We start from the raw sequence: 25,707 nt of genomic DNA on the forward strand, positions 1-25,707 counted from the left end.
TCTCTCTGCCTGCCTCTCTGCCTACTTGTGATCTCTCTCTGTCAAATAAATAAATAAAATCTTAAAAAAAAAAAAAAATTTTAGATTCCAAAGACATTAAGTTACTTTGTCAAAATTGCTAGAAATATTTCTGAACTCTCTCAACATCTGTATTTTATGTCATCATGTTCCAATGACAAATAATTTTTACACTGGCAATCATGGACAACACTTTGAATTAGTAGATTATCTCTTTTTTTCCCAGTGTGCCTAAGAATAAATAATTTCCTGAAACCAACTCTTTGTTAAAATTACTAGTACAGATCATTTTTTACATTTTTAAGCACTACACGATAATGTGGTTACTGATAAAACAGTTAACACTCTTTATTAGCAAGTCTTGTCTGGGACAGTTGCATATTGACACTGCAATGGAGACAACTTCAGGGTGGACTGAGAAGGCTTATTTGATCCAGTGAAGCCATTTTTGCAGTTGGAGGTATAAGCCACAAAATCCTTCCTTCTATATAGTTCAACCCGACGTTTACAGCAGCCAAATTTGCTCAGCAACAGAAAGAAATCCCTTTGGAATGCCTTTGTGAAAATCGCATACAGAAATGGATTGGCACAAGAATTGACAGGATAAAAAAGAACCAGTAAAACTTTAGAGTTGGTTACTGTGATAAGGGGCACTTTGAAGGCAGCTGAGATGGCAAAAAAAGAGATTGGTGCCATGCAAGTGAAATCAGTGAAGATGAGGACTGCCATTTTCTTGGCAATCTTCGTATCTTTGTTGTTAGCCATCAGCTCTGGATTTTGAACTGCAAAATAAATTTTAATGTAGCAAGCACAGATGATGGTGAAGGCCACCACATTGAGTATCAGAATGGTTAATATGTAGACTTGGGAGAGAGTGGTTTCCACATCCATGGGGAGGCAAATGCTGACCTTCATGTAATTGCTGACACCCACAAGGGGCAATGTGGCAATTAGAGTAGAAAAGAGCCATCCTCCAAGCATGATCGGTATGGCATGTCTTAAACGTAGCTTTTGGTCCAGCTGAAGAGCATAGGTGATGGTGTGCCATCTTTCTAGTGTGATAACTGTGAGGGTGTAGACAGAAAGCTCACTTGAAAATACAGTGAAAAAGCCAGCTGCACTACACCCACTCCCGGTCTGCCAGTCTATGGCATGGTTATAATACTGGCCTTTGGTTTGGAAATCAACTGAGGCAATGAGCAGCAGATAGAACCCCATGCAAAAATCTGCAAAAGATAGATTGCACATGAGAAAACGGGGCACTGTCATTTTATAGCGACTAGTCAGGAGAACAAAGAGAACAGTCACATTTCCCATGATGGCCAAGATATTAATCAGCCAAATCAGGACCCTAAGGAAGTCATAGCCCATAATATCTTCACAGGGATTAAAAGCATCTGGTTCAGGAGCACATCGGAGTGTCTTGGGTGAGCAGAAACCATAGTCATAATCCCAGTCACTCAGTTCACTCTCAGCAAAGATGGCAGAATAACTGTAAGAAGAATATTTTGTCTCAGTGTAAACTCAAGAGATATTCTATGATAATGTATATTAAAGAAATGGAAGGATCCTCCTTAGCGCTTTTTAAATCCTATGAAACAAAAGGAAACAAAGCCACAACAGCCTCATTCTTAGGTTTATTTGTATCTGACAACTCTGAATTGATATAGGACTTCCTTAAGGGAATGAAAAGCAATTTATACATTTATATGTCATAGATGCAAAGAGTTAAAGAAGCTGTTTACAGAGGATGATTTAGAGACACAGTATTAGAGACACAATTTTAGAGACACGGTAAATGCTTGCTATGTCTAAAAGAATCCTTTCTTGGCATTTTCTTAGGTATTTATTCCATTTACTTGCCAACCAAACTGATATCAAGCCGAGTGAGTGTCTGTGGTAGAACACAAATGGGATTGGAAGGCTCTCCCTGCTAAAGGTGGTCAGCCGCAGGTAGACTAGCTTGCACAGTGGTTTCAAACTAAACAAAAAGCCCTGCTGAGAAGTGGAAAGAAGGAATGGACTACCAGGAACCTAGCAGAAAATAAATATAGACATGGACAATAGGGAGAAATGTCTCTCTTGGGGAAATAGGGACAATAGATACTCCTTAGGGATATGAGTCAAATTCAGAAAGTAGATTGAAGAGGAACTCCATCTCTAGTGAAGGAACAGCCCCACTTCTGCCTTACCCTTCCTCCCAAACCTACTGCTACTAATTGAGTTCAGGTTTTCATCCTCTCTTACAGGACAGTTACATTAGTTTCCCCCCAATATCCTTCCCCAATTCTAGCCCCTTCCCCGCCCATCTGTACCTTCCTTCTGGAATGGTCTTTTATATACAAATCTTTTCAAACTTTTACTAGGTTCTCATTGGCTATGGGATAAAATCCAGACTCCTTGTGATGGCCACCAAGTCCTAAATGATCTAGGTTCTGCCTCCTTCTCCAGAAGCAGTAGCGCTGCACAATTGAGAGCATGGGCTCAGGAGCCAGACTGACTGGGTTCCAGTCTTTACAAACTGTGTAAATCTGGGTGGGAGAGTTACCATCTCAGTGCCTCAAGCTCTTCATTTGCCAAACAGATCTACCAATCCTACTTCCCCTCATTAGGGCTGTGCTAAAGATTAACTCCATTAACACTTATAGAATGTTTAGAATAATGCCTGATACATATTAAGTGCTCAGTGACTGTTAGGGATTCTTACAATTATTTCTTGTAGATCCCTTGTGCATCTTTCCTTTCAGTTACATGAAATGACTTGGGGCTCTCAGAATCTACTCTTTCATTCCTCTGTCTTTGTGCTGTTTCTTTTTCCCTTCTTCTCCTCATCTTTCTGGTGAGTTCGTCCTCATCCTTAAAGGTAACCTCCTCTATGAAGCCTTTCTTGATTCTACACCTCCAGGGAGTTTACCACCCCTTCTCCCTGCCAGAGCTGCACTTAAGGACTATTGTAATCATCAAACTGCACTGCTGTTGTGTGATGATTTAATAATCTGTGAAGCTATTCTTTAATAGCTTTGAAGGCAGGGGTTACTAGGTCTTACTTATTTCTTATTACTTATTACTGACTTATTACTTATTACTTACTCATTTCTTATTACTTATTACTGACTTATTTCTTATTACTTATTACTGACTTATTACTTATTACTGACTTATTTCTTATTACTTATTACTAGGTCTTACTTATTTACTTATTACTTATTTCTGAACTCTTGGTGCCTAACACAGTTTTGGCTCAGAGTATCCATTCAGTCAATGCTTGTGGAATGAGTAAACCAGGGTGATCCTGGCTCTGAAAGGAAGTGAAAGAGTACAGGGACAACGAGTGTGTACAGTACATGCATGTAGGCTCAACAAATTTTCTCTTTGCTCAGTCTGCTTATATAATCTTGGGAGCTGGAGAAATGGCCATAATTTTCCTGTCAGAGCCATTACTAATATGTATTTTACCTTAGGGTTCCTCATCCATTCAAAGAGTATTTTTCTCTGCTCTTAAAACTTAGCTTCTCGGGGAACCTGGGTGGCTCAGTTGGTTAAGCCGCTGCCTTCGGCTCAGGTCATGATCTCAGGGTGCTGGGATTGAGTCCCATATCGGGCTCTCTTCTCAGCAGGGAGCCTGCTTCCTCCTCTCTCTCTCTCTGCCTGCCTCTCTGCCTACTTGTGATCTCTCTCTGTCAAATAAATAAATAAAATCTTAAAAAACAAAACAAAACAAAAAAAACTTAGCTTCTCATGTTCCAAAAAAGGAAGTGTGAACCTAATTCGGTGAGTAGATGAAAGGATATATTTGAACGATACAAATACTGAAGGGAAATAACACAAATTAAAAAAGGAATTAAAAAGAAATCTATGATCTGGGATTCCAAAATGGTGCTAGAAATTCTTAGAAACCATTTTGGAACTTGTGAAGGATTGCTGCTCTGCATAGAAGGTTGCACAGGAACCTCCCCTGTTTTATTACTAAATACAGGTACATTTGTTTGTCCTCATCTCATGCCCATTAATAGAATTACCTGTTGTTGGTTTGTTTTTTTTTTTAAATAATCTTTGAAGGGATGTGGTAGTTATAAAGAACAATTAAAGAAAATAGGTTATTTCTTTGCATTAAAAGCTTCTTAAAGACCCTCTCACTGAACCCCTCATTTTACTGGTGAGGAATCCAAGATTAAAGGAGGTGGGTGATTAGCCTAAGGTCCCCCAGCACTAGGCTGTAGTGGCAGTGCTAGGTCTTCATATTCATAGTGCAGGGTCCTTTCCTCTACTTCACTGGCTCTCAGTCAGTGCTTTTCAAAGTGGAGTCCTTGGACTATTTCCATCAGAATCACCAGGGTGTTCGTTAAAATGCAGGTTCCTGGCTTTACTTGAAACCCTGAATCAAATTCTTGAGGGACAGAGCCCAGGAATCTGTGTTTTAAATAAGCTTCCTAGATGATTCCTACGAAATAATAGCCTTTATTAAGCCAGATGGAAACTTTCCAACTATTGCTACCTTAATTTCCCTTGCTCCTTTCCCCTTATCAAAACTACTTCAGGGGCACCTGCGGGGCTCATGGATTAAGCCTCTGTCTTAGGCTCAGGTCATGATCTCAGGGTCCTGGGATCCAGCCCTGCATGGGGTTCTCTGCTCAGTGGGGAGCCTGCTTCCCCCTCCCTATCTCTGCCTGCCTCTCTGCCTGCTTGTGATCTCTGTCTGTCAAATAAATAAATAAAATCTTTAAAAAAACAAAAACAAAACAAAACTTTTTCTTCGAGGGCACTTGGGTGGTTCAGTTAGTTAAGCATCTGCCTTTGGTTCAGGTCAGGATCCCAGAATCCTGGGATCCAGCCCTGCAGGTGGCCCCCTGCTCTGCGGGGAGTCTGCTTCTCCTTTTCCTTTTGCCTTTACACTGTGCTCATGCTCTCTCTCTCTCTCTCAAATTAATAAATATAATCTTAAAAAGAAACATTTTAGCTGCTACTAATAATACAACACCAGAAACACTAATTCAAAGCTTCTAAAAATTCTGCCATGACTTCTGAATAAATTTGTGTCAATAAGAGGTCAAACATGTTCCCTCTCTCACTTCTCTGGTCCTTTGCCCTTTTTTTTTTTTTTTTTTTTTTTTGCCCTACTGAGCATATGTCTAGCAGTTTTTCTCCTTCATGATTTGTCTTTAGACCTGCTGCTACTTACATTTGTGTCTTGGGATGGCTCCTGAGGGCAGCAGCATGCTATTGACAAAACCCAGCAGGGACCTGTCTTTAGTACAGAAGGATATGAATGGACTACAGGCCTACAACACTGAGTCAGAGGAAGGAGAGGCCACTTCAACCACAATGAACAAAGACAGGTGGAAAGATAGGGACTGCAGGAGAACGATGGGGCCAGCTGTAGCAGCAAGGACACTGATATTTTGGTGAGAGTAGGTGAGCTGTAGAATTTCTAAACTCCAGGGATTTAGGAATAGCAAGGTAGTGGGAAGAGGGGAAGGGGATTTCACGGGGAGCACATTCTTTTTAGCTAGATTATGTGCTAATTTCACATAGTTTTGGGGATGCTGGAAATTAGGGGATTTGTTTTAAACCAGTGTTAGCATAGCAAACTCAAGATTGTAGCCTTATTTGGGAAGGCTTGTAGCAAGGTTGATGAGGATTATTGAGAATGGGCTAAAGTCTCCTGTCCCCACAAACTACCCCTCGATGCTATCGTTGGCAATAGCCAAAAGTGTTTCCTGTTGATGAGGCAAAAAGCCATAGGTTACAAAAGAGTAACAGGGAAGGTGGCTGACAGTATCAAGAGGAGCAGGAATGATGAGGAAAAGGAATACTGGAATATAGTTGGGGTTAGCCTAAATGAAAGAGAAAAGAAGGATACAGAGTATGATATTTCTAATGTACCCCAGATGCTGTTAGATTCTTTAACAACTCTCTTCACTCTCATGGTTCTGAAAGCCAAATGATATTCCTGCTGCCCCTTACAGATGAGGAAAAATGTCTAAAAAAAAAAAAGGTAAGTATTGTCCAGGGATAGCCAGTGTTACAGGAACATCACTGCCAAGGATTCATGTCCAACTCTGAGAAGCCCCGATACCCAGGGTCCTTCCATCACACCACCCTGCTGCGATGGGGAAAAAAAAAAAGAGAAAAGGAAAAAAGACGAAGAGAGAATGGAGAATGGCAAGGTGTCTTAGAAGGGCATCTGGTTTTGTAGCCTGAAGGACACATGGGAGAATAATAAGATTTATAAATTGTAGTAAATGTGGCATAGGGACACTGGGATTATCTTTTGAGACATGCTCTTTTATATCTGAACGTATGTGAAATGTCAAGACAGCCAGGAAAAATGTTAAAAAAATCAGTCCATAGAATAGAAGTGGAGCTCCCATGCAGTGTATGTTAGTGATAGCATTGAGGCTGAATAATTTTAAGCTCCAGAGCATAGTGGTCAAGGTGGCCTAGGTCTTTTTAAAGGGAAGTGGCTACTTCTAGAAGCTGTATCTGCAATCAGTTAATCTTTTTGACCACTGACTAGTGAAAATTCCTAATGAAGCTGTCATTTAAACAAGCCCTTAGTGACCTCAGGATAACTGCAAATAAAATTTTAATTTCCAAGGAGCATTTAGCTGTAGAATGAACATGTGTATACATTTTTTAAAGAGCTTTTTTTTTTTTTTTTAAATGAGTTAAAAGAGATGTCTGATCAACTGGATGCCATTTGCAAAGGAAAAATTCCCATCTTAAATCTACTAAAAAATGCTTTGCAAACCGCCCCCCCCCCACACACCCAGTGAAGACTTTTATCAGAAGAAAACCATTGGCACTGAAAATAAGATGCACATAGAACGAGACATGGCTTCCTGAGTTTCTTTGCATGCAAATACTTACAGCGTTTCATTATTTGGTCTCCTTGCTGTGCTTTCACATTGTTTGGAAAAGTTTTCAAAAATGGAAAATGAAAAATTCTGCCTGAAAGAAAAGAGGTTTAAAAAAAAAAAAGCAGTTGAGCTTTTGGTCTTTAAACTAAACATGATCATGTCTATTTATGCTTTGTTCATCCAAATTCTTTACCTATTATATTTCATGTTCTGCACCATTGTCCTAACTGAAACATTTCCTGGGGAGAGAGTAAAGGCTTCAGAATTGTCATTAGAGTGCTTCCAGCTTAGATAAAATGCTCCTGAATGCTAAATGTTTTGTGTGGGCTTTAGAGATGAAAAAGCTTAAATCCATCATGTTGAATCATGGTTTTTTCACTGCTTATTAAAAACTACCTTTGTGGTATATTAGGGTTTGCTCCTTACCAGTCTCCTCACCACGTTGCTCTTGATGAACAAATAACCATTCAGGATTCATGGCTTCGAATCCTAACTGGGAAATCTGTTTTGTAAGGATTTGAAGATACTGGACTTGACATTATGATGTGAATTTTCTGCCCTTTTTCCTTATGTGGAGAAATATGTGTAGGTGTTCCCTACTCCTCCATTGTTCCAAGAAGTTTAGCCTAATGGAAAGGTGAGAAGTCTCAAGATATTAAAAGAGACCTGTACTTATATTCCTAAGATAAGACGAAAGGGAGGCACAAAAGAAAACTGGATGAAGAAGTAGAAGGAAAGAGAAAGGTGGTGAGAAACTCAACCTTCCCAAGGAGAAAGGAGATACGAGGCAATTAAGACTAGAAATTTCTATATATTCTCCTCCAATATTAACAAGATAATTCCTTGTACAAATAACTTTGTATATAAATTCCTTATACAAATAACTCTGTATATAAACTTTGTATATAAAGGTGGATAATATAGAGGAACTATTTGACCTACGGGACCCACTTTCAAAAATTAATCATCTTGTTATTTTGGGTCAGGCTTATAAGTCCTCAAATTTGGATCAAAGTATGTGTGCATGCATGCGTGTGCGCGCGCACGTGTGCGCACGTGTGTGTGTGTGTGTGTGTGTGTTTGATGCTGGCTCCATGTCCGACACTTAGAGATACTATGCGTGAACCACCCTATAGTTAACAGGAAATGCGGTTGTTTGCCTTCAGCTCATAACATTGGGTTCCATCTACTCTTTTTTGCAATTTTAATCATAGATACCAAGGAAGTCTTTGGGGCCATCTGCCTAGGCAGCTGTGTTTGTTACCCAGGCCCAGCAGCTGCAGGGCAGAGGAGTGGCTCAGAGTTTGCTTCAATATTCCCCTGGCCCAGTTCAGGCTCTCTGGCCTCAAAAGCATCCAAGGTTTCAAGCTTTATGGAGACAGGGGGAGTCAGTTAAAGCTTGTAATTCCAAGCAAGACACCCTCTGTGTGACTATATTCCCATCTTACTTTGATACTGGTCTACACCTGCATAAGCCTGTCCTCCTTTTTTTCACCCAGAGGCAGTCTTTTTCATTTACTGGAATAAAAAGCCCCTGAACTACTGTTTTTACATGCCAGTAATTTCAGAAGGGATGTGACCTCTTTGCCTCCAAAGTTGAGGTGTCCAGAATCAGCTTTATCGTAAACTAGTGTCTGTATTGTTATTCAATTTGGTCTCTTACCAGCTTTGCTCACCTCTAAGCCATCCTCCACAGTGTTATTTTACAAAAGCAAATCTGAGTAATTTTGCTTTGAGTTCTTTAGTGGTTCCCCATCCTCCGAACAACTTGGCCTGACACCCAGAGCCCATCACAGCCCACCTCTCCCTGTTTCCTCTGCGTACCCTTAAGACTTCTTGCTCCAGTTTTTCCAAAGGACTTCCATCTTCTGTCTCTTGCCTTTGTGCCTTCACATGAGCTACTTTGTCTTCTTGACATGGTTTTATCCACACTTGCCTAGCCAACTCTTACCCCTCTCTAAAGCTCAGCAGAAGTCACTCCTTTAGGAAGCCTTCTGTAAGTCCTGTTGCTGCTTAGAAACTCTTCTTCAGGGCTCCCAGAGCATTCTATTCTATTCTTAGCTCTACCATTACCTTTGCTGTATTGTACTTAAACATTGGTCTCTTGTGTGCTGCCCCCATATAGCTGTTTGTGATTCTTGGAGGGTGGGATGAACTCTTAGTTATCTTTGTATCTTCAGATTTTTGCACAGTTTGGAAATGGTAAGTGTTCAATTAACATTCTTCGAAGCTCAGCTAATGGTGCATGGCTCTCTGAGTGCTTTGTCTTCTTAGTGTTTTGTCTTTTTACCTCAAAACTTCAGATAGTGCTTCCTGCACCTCTGCAAGGCACAAAGTAGATGTACGATAATACTTGTTGGTTGACTCATTATAAGTAGGTTGATTCAAATAAAGACAGCAGCATCTTAGCATCACTCTTTGAGCACTTCATCTAATTAATTGAGAATATCTTCTTCTTTTTTTTTTTTTTAAGATTTTATTTATTTATTTGTCTGAGAGAGAGAGAGAATGAGAGCGAGCACAGGCAGAGTGGCAAGCAGAGTCAGAGGGAGAAGCAGGCTCCCTGTGGAGCAAGGAGCCCGATGTGGGACTTGATCTCAGGATGCTGGGATCATGATCCGAGCCGAAGGCAGCTGCTTAACCAACTGAGCCACTTAACCAGCATAATAACCCTTCAGGGCAAATGTTTTCCCAGCTGTGAGTTGTATCCCATTAGTGCGTCATGAAAACAAAAGAGTGCGTCAAGACTAGTATTGAAAACAGAACACACGTGAAATAAAATAGAGTAAAGTGGACAAGAAAAATAATGTGTGTATCCCATGATACACATGTAAAAATATATTGTTACCTAGGTGATGTGTACTGGTTTGCGATGTAAAAAAGGTAATAGTATGTATCTCAAAAAGAAGTCTGAAAAATAATCTTTAAGGAAAGAATGAAATCCTGCACAGGCTGTCCTTACTTTCTGGATTGTAGTGTATCAGTGGAATCGGTAAGATGCCCCCACTGGACACAAACCAGCCAGGAGTTCATGTCCTTTTTGTTCTGACACTAAGCTACTCCTTAGGGAGCTAGAATTCTGTTCTGAAATGAAAGATGATCTTCTCGCTGGGAGAGAAATAGCTTTAAAAAAAAGTCTTCTGTAGAGTTTGTGTCCATTTTTTTTTTTTTTTATTAAAGATTAAGATGTTAGGTAAAATTTACTCTCTTGAGCCTACTTCCCTTCTTCTTTAAAAATGATGCTCTCTGATAAGGATTAGAGCTAATCTTTAAGATGCTAGTTTTGTACTCCATTTTGCAACTGCAATTACAGCCTAATTTAAGGTTATAACTCAGTTAGCCCAGAATAGGCTACAAAGATCTTATAGCTGCAGGGTGAATCAACTGTTTGGAATTAGTTTTCTGGAGGAAACAGGATGGCTCATTTTCTTCTTGTCTCTCTGAAAGTGACCCCATGGCTCTGGAGCTGATCTAGAGCAGGTAGTGAAGAGGCAGGAAGCTGTTGCAGTTGACTGTTTTGAAATCTGCTTCTGCCACATCTTGGCAGGCTCTACCTTTTGCTTTTTACTTACTCTTTTGTTGGCAAATTTCTAAAAGCACAGCAGTGGCTCGAGTAAGTCAGTGTGGCATCCAGGAGGTTGGCAAATTTTTCCCTTGATGGCAGTTTTTTTAGAGAATAGGATGATGTGGCAATGAGTGTCTGGATGGACTCCAGCCCGTAGCTAGGCAAAGCTTGCAATTTGGTGGAAGAAATATCCCTGAAAAATAGAATGTAGTAAGCCTTTTTGTTTATATATTTTATACATCTGATTCATGGGCTGAAACCTCCTCTCAACAGTATTGTTCTAGGTTCTGAGGAATCTTTTCTCCATCTCGTCTTTCCCCTAATTCTCCATTCAGTCACTCTCATTAAGATCTAAATTTTAAAAAAACACACACACAGAGAAAACCCATGCTGTGTTTTTTCCCTCATATTCACCCTGTTATTCCTTTCAAGGTTGAGTGTAACCCCTTATAGGTATAAGCTGTCATCTACCTGGGAGGTAAACAGTACATTTTCTTTTTTTCTTTTTTTTTTTTTTTAAAGATTTTATTTATTATTTATTTGTCAGAGAGAGAGCAAGCGAGAGCGAGCATAGGCAGACAGAGTGGAAGGCAGAGTCAGAGGGAGAAGCCGGCTCCCTGCGGAGCAAGGAGCCCGATGTGGGACTTGATCCCAGGACACTGGGATCATGACCTGAGCCGAAGGCAGCTGCTTAACCAACTGAGCCACCCAGGCATCCCAACAGTACATTTTCTAAAGGCAAACTGGATTCATCAGTCTAGTGCAAGCAAGCACTTGGCCAAGCAAACAGAACTGTATGTAAAGCTTCAGTTTTGTACACAAGGTCCCAAACTCGTTGGTTTTTCTAATCTTGAGGCAATGTTCAAGAAAAATCCAAACAAGTTCAAAGTAAGGAGGAAGACGAGTCAGTGGAGAATTTAATAAAATACTGCCCATCTCCTAAGTGGTTGCTGCTGATGCCCCGTGAAACTTTCCAGCAGTGTAGTCCCCTTCAGTAAATTGTCCCAGTGCTTAGTGCCCAGCACATGGAAGGAGATCAAGAGATGACTGATAGACAGATGAACTTAAAAAAACAGAGCAATGGCTAGTGTAGGCCATTGGTGGAATAATCAAGACAGCAGAATTTGCCTCAAGGGCTTCAGACTCCTGCTGCTTTTGTGTCCCTGTTGAATGAGATAACCTATATTCCCACCCTGCTTTATGGAGTTCTCCTGGATATGTTAGGGATAGAGCACACAGCTCTTTGCAGGTGGATTTTTTTTCTGTATGTGTGTATGTGTTTTGCTGGGGGCTATTTTAGGATTTTAATGTTTAGGATTTTAAATTAGGATATTTAGGACTTTAAATTAGGACTCTAGGAAAGGCAGTGTCTCATTATAAAGGAGTACATTAGGACATCAGTCTCAGTAGAAGACCAGTGGGGGATGTATTTTTGGGTTGTGGGTGGAAGGAACACTTCTAGACACCTCTTACTCCCTAAGAGTGTAATGAGAACAGCTGCTTGTGAAATAAGACTGGGTGTGGTCTGACTGTTCTGGACAAGACAGTACAGGTATCTTTATTGATCACAGTCATTTCTTTTTTTTTTTTTTTTAAAGATTTTATTTATTTATTTGAGAGAGAGACAGTGAGAGAGAGAGCATGATCGAGGAGAAGTTCAGAGGGAGAAGCAGACTCCCCGTGGAGTTGGGAGCCTGATGCGGGACTCGATCCCAGGACTCCGGGATCATGACCTGAGCCGAAGGCAGTCGTCCAACCAACTGAGCCACCCAGGCGTCCCGCTCACAGTCATTTCTAAGCAAGTGGACCAAGCAGCTCTTTAGGCAAAAACTATCAGGAAGGATGTCTCAGACCACACTATATACTCATATACTTTAACCCAGAGGCCACTCTCTTTGGCTGGCTGTCCCGTGGCTGGGTCAGTAGCTGGCTTGCTCTAAGAGCCAGACTTCAGAGTCTTTCCAACCTGGATGATTGTGAGTCTGGTGACTATGTCTCTGAAGAGGAGACATACAGACAAGGACCTGTGGCGTAGGGGAGCAGAAGCTGAGACACAACAGAGAAAATAGTGGGCAGAAGTCATGAGGTAGTAGACGCAAAGGTCATGAGGTTGAATGGAGAGTAGAGAGTGAGTCAGGACTGAGAGCAGCAGAAGTTAGGAAGTTGAGAAGGTGAGGAGTTTAGTGGTAGACATTAGGAAGTAAACAGAGTCAGGGGTTGATGGTTGCAGAAATTGAGAAGTGGAGTCAAAATGGATACTGGGAGGAGCTGGGGAGTAGAAGAAGCCAAGGGTTGACAGTGGTGGGGGCTAGGACTAGACACAGTTCTGGGTTGACAGTGGTGGGGGCTAGGACTAGACACAGTTCTGGGTTGACAGTGGTGGGGGTAGAAACTAAATGGAATTGGAGGTTGACAGGAACAGGGGCTGGAAAGTAAGAGACAGGAAGAGATGACAGCTCTGGGGGCTGGCAACTAGACATAGTCAGTGGGGGTTGATAGTAGTGGGGGCTGGGAACTAGAGATAGTTGGGGTGTTGGTTGATAAGATTGGGGGCTGGGAACTAGACACAGCCAGAAGTTAATTGTGGTGGGGTTGGAAGTAGAATGGTTCTACAGCTTGCATCCTCAGGGAGCCTGACATAGCAGCTCAGCTCTGTCCAGACAAATGTCAGGGGCAAGTCAGATCTATGGCCTTTGCATGTCCAGAGTGGATGCCAGGTGGGCAGCCACCCACCCATCTGCCAGCACGTGAGGCATACTTGGTGTTATAGGTTGAATTGTCTTTCTCAAATTCAAATGTGGAAGTCCTCAGCCCTCAGTACCTCAGAATGTGACCTTATTTGGACACGAGGTTTTCACAAAGGTAATCATGATCAAATGAGGTCATTAGGATGGATCTAGATCCAGTATGGCTGGCGTCCTTATAAAAAGAGGGTAGTTCAGAGACAGGCAGATCCACACAGAGAGAGCCATGTGAAGTCAAGAGTTATGCTGTCACAACTGGAAGGCACACCCAGGAGCCAGGAGGGAGGCCTAGAACAGAGCCCGCCTTCACAGCCCTCAGGAGGAATGAGACTACTGCCATCTCAGGTTCAGACTTCTGGCTCTAGAATGGAGACAGTTTGTGTCATATAAGCTCTCCCAGCTTGCCTTATTGGTTAATGGCAGCCCTTTCACAGATGGAGGCTGAATCTCCACAAACCAGCCTGGGGACGGGGTGGCTGGTCACCCTCAGCAAGCCTTGGTGGGGAGGGAAGGCAGCACTGCTGTACTCACAAGATGCTAGGTCCTGTGGCTCCCCGGAAGGCTCCATTGTGCATCTTCTCTAGGTGTGCATTTTCCTTGAGCTCCCTGTGAGGAAGAAAGTGTCCTTAGTGGAGCGTGCACTTGCACATGTCACTGGTCACAGCTGCACAGACACACGGTTGGAGTAGCCTGCCTGAGTGGTGCTCAGTGCTGGAGGGAAAGGGGGACCATAGGGAAAGCGGAAAAAGACATGCTGGTACGGGGCAAATTGTCCTGTTGCTGGAGTGTGTGTCCTGCCCCACCTTTCCCCTGCAGTGTCCCCCTCACTCCGTAGAATGTGTTGTCCTGCAGCTTAAAGCACTCACCCCCTTCTGGCCTGGAGTTAGGAAAGTTGGCAGCCACAAAGGTGCGCAAGGATGAGAACACTGCTCCAGGGTTCAAGGCTGAAGGGCAGAGAGGCGGCCCGCTGTGTGTCCTGTGCTCAGCCACCCTGACCTTGAACGTCTCAGAGTTGGCTAAGAGTCAGATACTGAAGTTTGTAAATGCTTTACCTGAAAAGAAGTAGGGTCCACTCAACAATACCCCTTTCATCCTGTGAACTGTACTCTTTTTCTCTCAGATATGCATTCTCTGTGGGTAGGAAAGGGGAGGAGGGACAACCTATGTAGAAAATTGCCCCACACCTTGCGCACCCCACATAGGGTCTTGTGCTGGGTATATGATTGCCATTGTGTATGCATGCTGTGGAAGCAAAAGGGTATAGGGCCGCTGCCATTCAGGCTATGGCACAACCAAACACTGCTCCACAGGAGCTCTCTGCAGCTTCCCTTCCCTTGAGCTCCAAGCAGCTCAGGGTGAACTGCTCAGGAACAGCTAGCTCAGCCTGGCTCTACCCAGCAGCCTCCTGTCTGGGCCTGGATGCCAGTGTCTCCCATCTCTGGGTGGATCCGCAAGCTGGGAGAGGAGTCCCTAGGCTCAGGCTTACCAGCCTTCTTTTAAGCTCTTTCTTTCTATGAGAGAAGAGTGGTGCCTCAAAGAGCATTCTGGAACATGCCTCCATTGTTGGTGTGGTGATTTCAAGCACAGGGACATGATTCTTTGGCATCACCATTACAGTGTTACATAGCAAAACAGATAGACTGACAACCGCTGTTCCCTCCCCTGCAGATGCTTAGGCATCCTGGCTCACCTCATAGCTCTACAGCTTCTTCATTGTCTTTCTGCATGTCTCCACATCACACCTGCCATTTCAAAATGGCAAAACCCCCTGCATCTTGCTCCCTGGGTGGCTGTTTTCCACATGCTTCTACTAAGCGTTTTCCTTGGGAACCCTCAGCCCTTCCATCAGAAGGCACCCGTCAGTCTCATACAGTTCCATCCCCTGGGTGTATTTCCACTTTCAAAGAGATGAGGTTGTCAGAGTCAATTGCTGTTTAAAATCTAAATCAAAAGAAAATTTCCTTTCTGAACCTCCATGGCTCTTCTTGCTAATTTGGTTTGTTTTAATTATGTTCTGTTATGGTCATAAATCATTGATACAGGGCTCTGGGAGCAAATAATCCTCATGTCAGCCAGGTCAAATTAATTGTTCAAGTTTCATGACAGAGCATTTCACATGTTTTATTAAAACTCAGATTTTTCTAGGTACTGATAACTCTGCATTATGTAACTCAGTTAAAAATAAATCCACCTACCACATTTTCCTGGGGGTCACTTTCATGCTCCCAAGTGACACAAGCCCCCAGGTATGAGAAGCACAGGCAGGATAACCTCTTGAAGCACAGTGGGAGAACTCCCAAACTCCACCCAAAATGTTCATAAGTGGGGTGCTCTGGGAATGGTAGGGACTGACTTTTAGAACCCTGGAGGTGTCTGAGGGCAAACTTCTGGTGCTGCTTCTCTCCACCCTGTCTTGCCTTAGTAAATAGGAAGTTCGAGAACTTTGTAGGGTGTTGGTATCATCATTCTGAACAACTTTGGACAGGCCCGTTTATGAGGAAGGTGTCAGAAACTGGGTTGAATGTATAGTGTGAAACTTTTGCTTGGCGGTTTTAAAACCCACCTCCCCTTCCCTGCCTCAATCCTTCAGTGGGCCTCCTTGCCTGTAGAAAAGAATTTAGATTTTTCCACTGCCCCTGAGTTCTGCATGATTTGCTTCTCCGTTCCATCTCCAGGTTTGTCTCATACCTGTTTCCCTTGCTGATGACCCTCCAGCCGCTCTGGCCTCCTGTCAGTTCCTGGAGCTTACAACTTCTTTTCTTTGCACATCCTGCTTCCTCTTCCTGTGACGTACTTCCCCTCATTATTGCCATGGTGGACTCTCTGTAATCCTCTAGGCTCAGCCCAAATTTCATGTCCATGGCGAGGCTATCCCTGGGCACTTAACCTAAAGTCAGGCAACCCCTGTTCACTTGCAGATCTCAGTAATGGGTTATTTCCTTCTTAGGATATATCCTTATCTGCAATGACTTCATTTATTTACTTGTCTTTTTGTCTCTGTCTTCTGCTAGAAGAGAAAATTCACGAGGGCAGAGACTCTTTCCACTCTGCCATCTCAGACCCAGCTCCTAACGTGGTGCCTAATATATCAGCAATTCTTAATAAATGTTTATTGAATGAATAAATGAATGAAATTGATTTGTATTCTTGGCAAACTGATTTGTGTTCTTGGTGCCCTCTTTCCTGTAACAGTGAGGTGTGGAAGATATAGAGTCTTGACTAGTTAGACTTTTTGAAGTTCACACCCACTTTGGCATCATTGAAGCAGCTGGGACACTGCTGACCAAGGTCCTCTGTCCCAAAGTCCTGTTGTCCCTGACCTCCCAAAGATGTCCTCTGCTGGTGTCCCTCCCACTCTGTTTGCTTTTGCTCTGGCTCTCCTCCTCTCTTGTTGTCCCCCAATTTTATATTCAGTTCTCTTAGTTTCCCTGTCATCCAGGTGACTTCAGCCACAAAGACCTTCAGTCACCCCCTCTATTCAGAGAGCCGGTGTCTGTCTCTAGCCCTACACCCCTCACCCCCAACTTCTGTCCTTTCTGCTAACAGATGAACCTTCTTTAAGTGCCCCTCACACTTGGCATCCCAGAACTTTCAACAGCTTCTCCTTTCTACAGAAGAGAGTCCAGATTCTTTACTGTGGCACCTGAGGCTGTTCCTGCTTTGTCCCTAAATCACACCTAGAACTTTCTGAAAGGTACAGTGTGCTGTTCTGTGAACACATGCTTCTTCCTCTGGGCCATTCTCTTTATTGTCCTCTGCTTGGAATGCATTTCCCCTCTCTCTTTGCCTGTCCGACTTAGACCCAGCTCAAAGTTCACATCTCTAATGAGGCTTTCTCTAATTATGTTCTCTTCTGCCTTTGAAATCCCAGGGGGCTTTACTTCTCTCAGGGGAGGCGTCATGCTTTGCCTTCTGTTTTAGTTACTACAGTTTATATACCATTTGGCAATGCTTCTTTCTAGGCTGTATGCTCCCATGGGGCAAACACCAGGGCTTATTCATCTTCATTTCCACCCCTGATCTAGCATGTTCCTTCAAACACAGCTGATGCTTGGCAAACCCTTGTTGAGCGTATGAGGCATCTGCAAGTGCCGTGCCAGGAGAGGATACGATTTGATTTTGGCAGAAACACTTGGCTAGAGTGAACTTTTCGTTAAATTTAAGTCAACAAGAAAATAAAGGAAAATCTACTCCATGATAGGAAGGTACCATTTCTCATGCATGTGGTATGTGCCAGACTCAGGCTAAGATCATAAAAATACAATCTTATTTATCATTCATTCATTAATTTGTAGTTAATGAAATGTGCAAGGTAATAAGTAATAAATAAGCACATACCCTGTGTGAGGTTCAGTGTTAAGTACTGAGGATTCAAAACTGACCTTTTCATTTTGGGGGGATTATCCTGAAAACAAGCCCATTAGTGGCTCTGTTTTATGGCCGAGAACACTGTGGCTGGGATAGGTTAAATAACTTGCTCAAGGTAAGCTGACAAATGTTGGCATTGGAGTTTGAAGTCCAACCAGTGACTCCCAGATCTGTTCTCTTTGACACAGAGCTCTGTAGCATTATATTGATGTAATGGAGTCTTTGGTTTAATATGTATAGTTAAATAGTATATTGTATAGGCTTATGCTACTCACCTTGAGACTGGCAGCATCAGCATCTCCTGGGAGTTTGTTATAATTACAAATTTTCAAGCCCTACCGTAGACTCACTGAAGCAAAGTCTCTGGGGCTGGGGCCTGGGAATCTGTGTTTTAATAGTCTCCATGTTATTCTGTGTCTTAAAGTCTGAGAAGCCTTGGTATAGGCTGTCGTTTACACAATTTATTATAAAAGCCTTTTCATTTGTTTTCCTTAATTTTGGCTTCAGTTGAGCTTTTCAGGCACTCTTAGTTTTTATTATACTCAACTGTAGGGTAATTGTCATCTCACTCTATACCTGTTATGGTTCCAATGGCCCCAGCCCAGCAGGTTTAATGAATGAGCCATTCTTTTAGAAAAGGAGTGTAAAAGGAAAGAGAGTTGCGCAACAATGAAGGAAGCAGTTGGTAGGGATGCTCTCCTTGAGTTAAAGGCTATGAACACTGGGGACTGGGGTAGGACATGGTGAAAGTACAAGGCCCCCCCTCACCCTGTGAAAAATGCACTCTATAACCCCCCTAGCAATAGGGGGATGGGACTGCGAGTGGGCTTGTTGTGGCTGATTAAGCTGGTAACTGGGGTTACCTGATTTCTCTGCAGTGTGGCTGGGGGAAGAATTTCTTCACTGAAATCGTGCTGCTTCTAACAGACAATCAACCTGAGTGAGGGGGCTAGAGAGTGAGGCTGAGAGATGAGACTAAAGTAGGGTGTTGAATATTTTAACAAACTGTCAACTTTAATGTCTTCAGGCTGCATCTATCTTTGAAATCAGGGTGCTCTGGGGTTTCTAGCCAGCCAGTTGCCTAGTAACATGAGTGAAACACTGAGGACTAGCCACTTGAAAGTTTATTTTTGTCCTGAGTTAGTTGCTGAAGATTGAATGTGATCTGGTAGCTAGAGTAATATTTCATTTTTATTCATGAGCTGGGGAAATAAGCACATACTTACAGGGAAATCAGCGTTGTCCCGTTGAAGGCATGACTTTGTATTTCTTCAAACCCATTTCCATATAGTTTGCTGAAGTGAGAGGAGAGAGGATTTAGCAGTGAAAGAAGCACATTTTGGAATCACACATTCTTCCTTCTGTGACACTTATTACTAAGATAATTACTGGCATTCTAAGGAGCTGGTGAGATGGAGCTGTACCCCCCCTCTGCTCTCATTTGGCTTCACTTTCATCCGTGGCATCATGACCAGTTTGTTTGTTTAGTGTTAATAAGTGCCAGATACTTGATCAGTCATTCTACATATATTTTGTGACATAAACCTCATCATTTCCATTTTACTAATCAGAAATCTAAGTCTCAGTGTTGTTTTGTAGTTTGCTCAAGGTTAAAGAACGTAGGGGTAGAAGCAGAGTTAGTGACCAGAGCCATCTGACTGACACTCAAGTCTTGCCTCTGCTTCTCCATGCCTTTGGGCTTTGGGGCTTTCTGGGCAGCTTTAAAGTTGGGGGGCAGAGGAAGGCCCCAGGCCTGAGTTAGCTCTTCTTTTCCTTGGATGAGTATGTGTTTTTGCTGATGCCATATTTGGCTCCATAACCAAGAAGATTTCAAAGCCTGTAAATGGTTCTTTAAGACCAATTAGTGGATAGTTAAAGCAGTTTAGTTGGGTGCAGTCACCATTTAGCAAAATGAAATAGAACAGAATAGGACAAAATGGAAAATATTGGAGTGTATTGCCTGTAATTAGGGTAGTACTATTTATGGAATTTTGTTCTACTATTTTTCTATGTCATGTACATAAATATATATATACACATACACACACACATACCTGCCTAGAATAAGACATGTCCTGCTCCTCAGGACAGATGTTGGGAAATGTTGGAGCCAGGAATGAGCTTGGGGAGGATCAAGTGGCACACCTTCATTTTATAAAGAAAGGAAGAGGCTCAGAAAGGAAAGTGACTTGTCTAAAGCCCACCATAGGCAGAAGTAGAACAGAACACTTTGTCTTGGGCTATTTCCAGCATATCAGTTTCACTGGTTATTTTCACTTTTCTTCCTTGAGAGATCCACATGGCCCTGCTTCCTCCTCCTGCAGGGCTGTGCTTGATGTCATGTTCTGAGTGTGGCCTTTGCTGGCTGCCCATTTAAACTTACTTCCCTCAGCATTCCACGTTCCCATGCCCCCGCTCATGGATTTGGGTTTCCTTGGTGGCTTTATCAGCATCTGCCCTATCATACTTGTTTGTTACCTGCCTTTCCCTGCAGAATGTAAGCTTCAGGAGATCAAGGATTTCAGACTGTTCCGTTTCTTACAGAATCCCCTGCATCCAAGTGCCTGGTGCTTGGGAGGATTACAGTAAATATATGTTAAGTGAATTGGATGAACAAATAGGTATATGTAAGATGAATTTCTTACTATAAATCACAGTCAACCAAGCAAGTTTGAAAGTCACAGTCTTAGAAGTACTTGTGTAAGTTCTTCAAGAACCAGGATGCAATATTCAAGTGAGAAAGGGCTATGGTATAACATAAAATTAAGCTCTACCATCTGGCAAGACCCTAGCTTCCCTTTACAGAATTGCTGATAGTGGCATGGCCACGGAGGAATGGGCTGGTGTCTGGGACTTAAGAAACAGTTTAGACACCCAGTTTAGACTTCCCCAGCTGTTCCTGTTCCCCATGGCTATTGTCTACAATCATTCTCTAGCCTCTGTTAAATAAAATAAGCATGGAAGTACGTCTTGTGGTGTAGGGGTGTGTGTGTGTGTGTGTGTGTGTATGTGTAGTGTGTGTGTGTGGGGGGCGGTCAGCACATCTGAGACAAACCAGCATATAAATAAGTCTGAGGAGGACTCAGGGTTGAAGCATGATATTTGAACACTGGCATTCAGAAAGTGAAGATTACAAAATAATTTATAAAGCCTCCTTATTAATTTGAGTTCAGAGCAACCTCATTTTGTAAAACCCCGGGGTCTCTCATGATGCTTGCTACCTGGCAGGAGCCCAGCCTTGCCCTTCCATGTGAGGAACAGGCTACTCTGGCTTCTCCTGCTCTTCTGTGCTTTCTTCTGAAATTTTGAATTTACAACTTCACCTGTGAGCTCTTACCTATATTCTGTAATGGATTCTGGGGTGCCATTTTTCAGTAGTTTTCTAGGATTTGAGGGTAAAGTTACTTGGGTTATCTCCCCTGTCTTGTGTAGTTACGCACAACCTTCTTGCCTCCTTAGTAGCACAAAGAAAAAAATTTTTTTTTTAATTTTACACTTAGACTATGATTCTTTGGCAGTCCCTTATCATTTGGGGGCTTGAATTCCTTTATAACAATCTCTTGTAGATGAAGAAATAGTATTGGACTTTTCTCTGAACTTCTTTGAAAGTGGATTTCTTAGAGTCTCGGCCAGTGTTTGTTAAAACATTCCCCTTCATCCACTGACTCAGAATCAACTGGAGCTGCTTGCTGGAAATGCAGACTCAGACCCTGTAAACAGGTGCCCTGCAAAGCTACAGCGTCAGAATGTGGTAGTGGTGTTCAGGGATATGTACTTTCATAACAAGCCCTCCTAGTGAACGTAGGCATGCCGCTGTGGGGCCCTTTGCCCTAGGGTACAGCATTGGATGATATAGCTCTCATTGCTTCCATATGCAGAGCTGATGGTCTGCTGCACAGAACAGAGTCCAGAGTCTGGTTCCCTTACTGCTTTCCCTGCCTTGTAAGTGATGGAGCTACATGTATAGTGAATTAAGATAGAGTAGCTCCTACTCTGTTTTGAGCAAAGCAAAGCTGCCAGCAGCTGTCTGGATGCCCATGCCCCATCATCCTTACATGCCATCCTGATCCCAGTTTTGATGCACATTAGGATTTTATACCTTCCTCCGTCCCAATGGGGCTTACAATGCCATTGCTCTAAGTGCAGCTTTGTGGTTAAATTTACAAGTCTTCAATGCAGCTGCTCACTACTTATTCACTGAATTACTTCAGGCTGTTACCTGAACCTCTTTGTGTCTTAATTTCCTAATCTAAAAATAGGGATGATAACAATAGTACTGACCTCAGAAGGCTGTTGGGTGATTAAGATGCTAAACATATGTTAAGCACTTAGAAATAAGTCCTGCAACACCGTAAATGCTTAATGTGTTGCCATTATTATTAGTAGTAGTAATAGTAGTAGTAGCAGCTCTGTCTCTCTGACCAGAATAGAGGGAAAGGGGTTTCCCTTGCCATGCTCTGGACAGGATTTCCATGAAATGCAGCAGTCCTTTTAACTGAACTGTGGTCCGCTGGGGTAGGGGGGCTTCCTGTTCTTGGTGGAGCAGGTCAGTTCGATGGCCTGGGCTGCCTCACATGTACTCACTTTCCATAGGCCCTCAAACATCTTTGGTCTGTGTAAGCATCATTGAACATGCTTGTACTGGGACATTTTTTAGGGTTTTTTTTTTTTTTTTTTTTTTCAAATAGTCTGGGTCCTGCTTGTCTTGACTTTCTAAAGAATGGGCTCACTGTTTCCTTTTCAGCTGCTTCTCTTCAGCTTTTCTTACCAGTTGTACACAATAGAATGTGTTGCTTTGTTTTGATTAAAACAAGTGGCTTCCTTACTTTGGAGAACTTACAAATGTGAGTGGGAGGCCTCCTGCTGTCATGCCCACTCCATGCTTTCAAATGCCCCTTAAAACATCTGGAGATTGATTTAAGATAACTTTTTTCCCCCCAAAACATCATGGTGTCAGAATTAAATGAGGATGGCTTTCTTTGCCTTGAGGATGCTGTCACAAGCACAGAAATTTCCCCCCTCTCCTGTATTACAATAGCTGCACCTTATTTTAAAGCATTGTCTATGTTCTCTATTCAAATGTCAGCAATTGTGATTCAAAACCAGAGAATGTCACCTTTTTATTCAAAATAAAGTTCAGACTTTAGAACTTAATCACAGATGATGCTCTCACTCTGAAGGCCACCATGAAAGAAACTCCAAATATTCCTGGGTCTTTAATAGCATTTCTGGGTTTATATTGACCGTATTAGATGGTCTGCTGTGGTTCCCTTTTGGATCTTGTAACCACCTAGTTTTTGGACAATTTTAAAGAAAAAAGCTTAATTTGTTTCTGCAGATCTGCAGGGTCTCAAAAAAATGGCCTCAGGGTTTCTATTTTAGAGAATATGCCCTATGGTGATATATCTGTAAGCAAATATTTATCAAATGATTATACCAATACCTACCTAAAGAACAGGGATCCTAAATTCATCACTTTCTTCTCCCTGTGGTATTTTTTTTCAGGATATTTTTTAATATCCTATGTATGAAGTATGTGAAGACCTCTCTTGAGTGCACACCCTGGCCATGGTTGTATGGATAACTTGTGACCAGTCACTGTCACCAGGCTGATCTCTATGTGCTACCATGACCTTAGTTTTGAATGTTCATCAGAATTCCCCTATTTCTGTGGGGCTCACAGTCTCAATGCACGGGAATCCCCTCTCTGATGTGGGCATACCTCGTTCCTTTCAGCAGCCCTGAGTTGTTTTGTTTCTCTCAGCCAAGTTCATGTCATCTTATATGATTTCACCATAGGTAATAACAAAAAGATGACAGGCATCCAAAAGAATGATGACAGCAATGGATTATAATACATTCAATAAAATTTTTGAAAAATCTACTTCTATAGTGATATTTAAAAAAGAGATCAAGAGAGAAGGAGAGGATTCTTTTTTTTTTTTTTTTAACAGCAGAGCGCTGGTAATAAGTATAGAAAAATGATGAGATTTAAAACTTCTGCTTTGTAACTACCTGCATAAAAACCAAATGGAACCATTAGATTAAATGTTGGCCAATGGGCTAGTTGTACCAACTCACCGTGTCCTACTATGGTTTATTATTAGTGACAAAGGGAAAAATATGCCCTTACAATGAAGATGTCTGGCAGTCATACTTCAACCAAATGACTAAGGATCATGGCATGCTGTGCCTTCAGGTTTGATGCACTGGGAGGGACACAACATGCCCTTTGCAATGTTCTTACAGCAATGTTGTCCTGAATCTAATCCTGACAATATAGTCAGATGAATCCAAACAACTGACCTGGGCTTCTTCAAGAAATCGGTGTCATAGAGAACAAAGGAAAGCGGGGGAGAAGATCTTAGTGGGTGGGGTAAGAGATGAGGTTGGGAGGACTAAGGGACATAATAGTGAAAGTGCAATGCATAAAATTTTGATTGGATTCTGAGTTGAAAAAAATTCTATAAAAGATATTTTCATTGGAATGCAGACTGTAGTCTGGACAATGTTATTAAAGTCATGGGTTTTTTGGGGGGTGTGTATAATGGTGTAGTTATATACAGTGTCTCTGTTTTGGGGAGATACATACTGAAGTATTTGAGGTATGAAGTGTCATAATATCTGTAAACTTCTTTTGGATGGTTTGGCCAAAAGGAAATGTATTGTATATATTTACATATATAGAGATGGGGTGGGTGTTGCAAACTGCTAAAGTCGATAAATCTAGGTAAGATGTATAGGGCTGTTACTGGAAAGAAAAATGGAAAGCAACTCTACTTGCCCACTGAAAATTTTAGAATAAAACATATTTAAAAAGAGATAACAAGACATGATGTTTTCAGAATGGTCTAATAACAACTGGCTTGCTGAATCTGAGCTTTTAATCATGGTGGTGCTGTGTAGTTGACATGATGTGATTGAATTTTCACAAGGAGGTATTAATAATCCCATTGTATACATAGAGACAGAGCCATATGTGGATGGTGTAACTTGACTGAGGGTCATTAGACACAGGTCCAGGACTAGAACTCAGGCTTTCTGTTTCAACACCCAGCAGTCTCTTTAGTGTGGCTCATCACAGGGGCAGCCAGGAATCTTGCCGTCCTTTGCCAGGCATTCTTTCTCTGAGAATTAGTTGCCATGACCTTTACTTTTCTTTGTGGAGTTCAGACGTGAATCAAATTTGTCTCTTTTTTGAGACTGGTATGACAAGTCATCTAGAATATTTTAAAGGTGGTACAGCCAAATCCTGCTCACTCAGGGGGTACATTTCCAGGTGGCCTCTTGAGGAGATTTAATGAAAAGCCAAAGTGGCTATAAAGGGACATAAGAGTATAATGCATAGTTTTAGCATTAACCCCACTGAGCTTCTCCAGCATCAAGTGAAGTATTTTGTTTTCATTAAATGAGCTCACAGTTGGTAAAGATTTGGGGTGGGGGGAGAGCAGGAAAGGTTCCACAAATAACAAAATCTCAAATACTACTAATAATGAAGAGAGAAGGCCTGCTTTCATTATTTTCTAATTAGGGAGTTGAACTTTATAGCTGAGAAAATAAAGCTTTCCTCTTTAAGTGTAATACCCTTTTTCCAACATGGTGCTCCACAGGATCCTTCACTTACAGAAGGGCCCATTCAGCTGAGAACAAGAGCCAAGCAAATGACTAATCACTCTCCTTCCAGATGAAGGGCTGAGAGTGAGGAGGGGGATGGAAGTACAATGCCCCCTGGGCCCACTAGGAGAGATGAATCTACATTCCTCATTAACTTCAGAGGTGGGGCAATTATGCCCTGCTGGTAGGCACTATTCTTCTTGAAATCATAACTAACATAAGTTAATGGCCCCATAATAAAAATACTGTGCAGCTCTCATGTGCATATGCTAAAATGCAATGTGTGAAAGGAATCTTTGGTTGTTCCTTGAGTTTGGTGAGGTGGTCCAATCTTGGGAGCTCACAGAACTCTGTAGGTCATCCCAACATTTGTTTTCTTATTGATTGTTCTCCACATCTTCTGTCCTTTCATTCATACAATTTCTACTTCATTCATATGGCTGTACATTTACCTGGGATGAGTACCGTTTGGGTCCTGATTATTTTTAGATTCAGGTCAAAATCCAAGGAAGTATTGGATATTTGTGATCTTTGAATA

General features: G+C 42.1%; 1 protein-coding gene across 1 annotated transcript in view; it reads right to left on the reverse strand.

The window, feature by feature from the left end:
• Positions 1 to 348: 348 nt before the first annotated feature.
• LHCGR (luteinizing hormone/choriogonadotropin receptor) overlaps positions 349 to 25,707 on the reverse strand; it is a 53,380-nt gene continuing 28,021 nt past the window's right edge. Inside the window, exons 7-11 of the mRNA XM_059134760.1 lie at positions 18,782 to 18,850; positions 13,719 to 13,793; positions 10,451 to 10,636; positions 6,889 to 6,969; positions 349 to 1,510 (exon numbers count right to left, since the gene is read on the reverse strand). Coding sequence (XP_058990743.1) covers positions 370 to 1,510; positions 6,889 to 6,969; positions 10,451 to 10,636; positions 13,719 to 13,793; positions 18,782 to 18,850 — 1,552 coding nt within the window. The 3' untranslated portion in view covers positions 349 to 369. The remainder of the gene's footprint in view (positions 1,511 to 6,888; positions 6,970 to 10,450; positions 10,637 to 13,718; positions 13,794 to 18,781; positions 18,851 to 25,707) is intronic.

This window comes from Mustela lutreola, chromosome 9, assembly GCF_030435805.1.
Source record: "Mustela lutreola isolate mMusLut2 chromosome 9, mMusLut2.pri, whole genome shotgun sequence".
Taxonomy (NCBI): Eukaryota; Metazoa; Chordata; class Mammalia; order Carnivora; family Mustelidae; genus Mustela; species Mustela lutreola.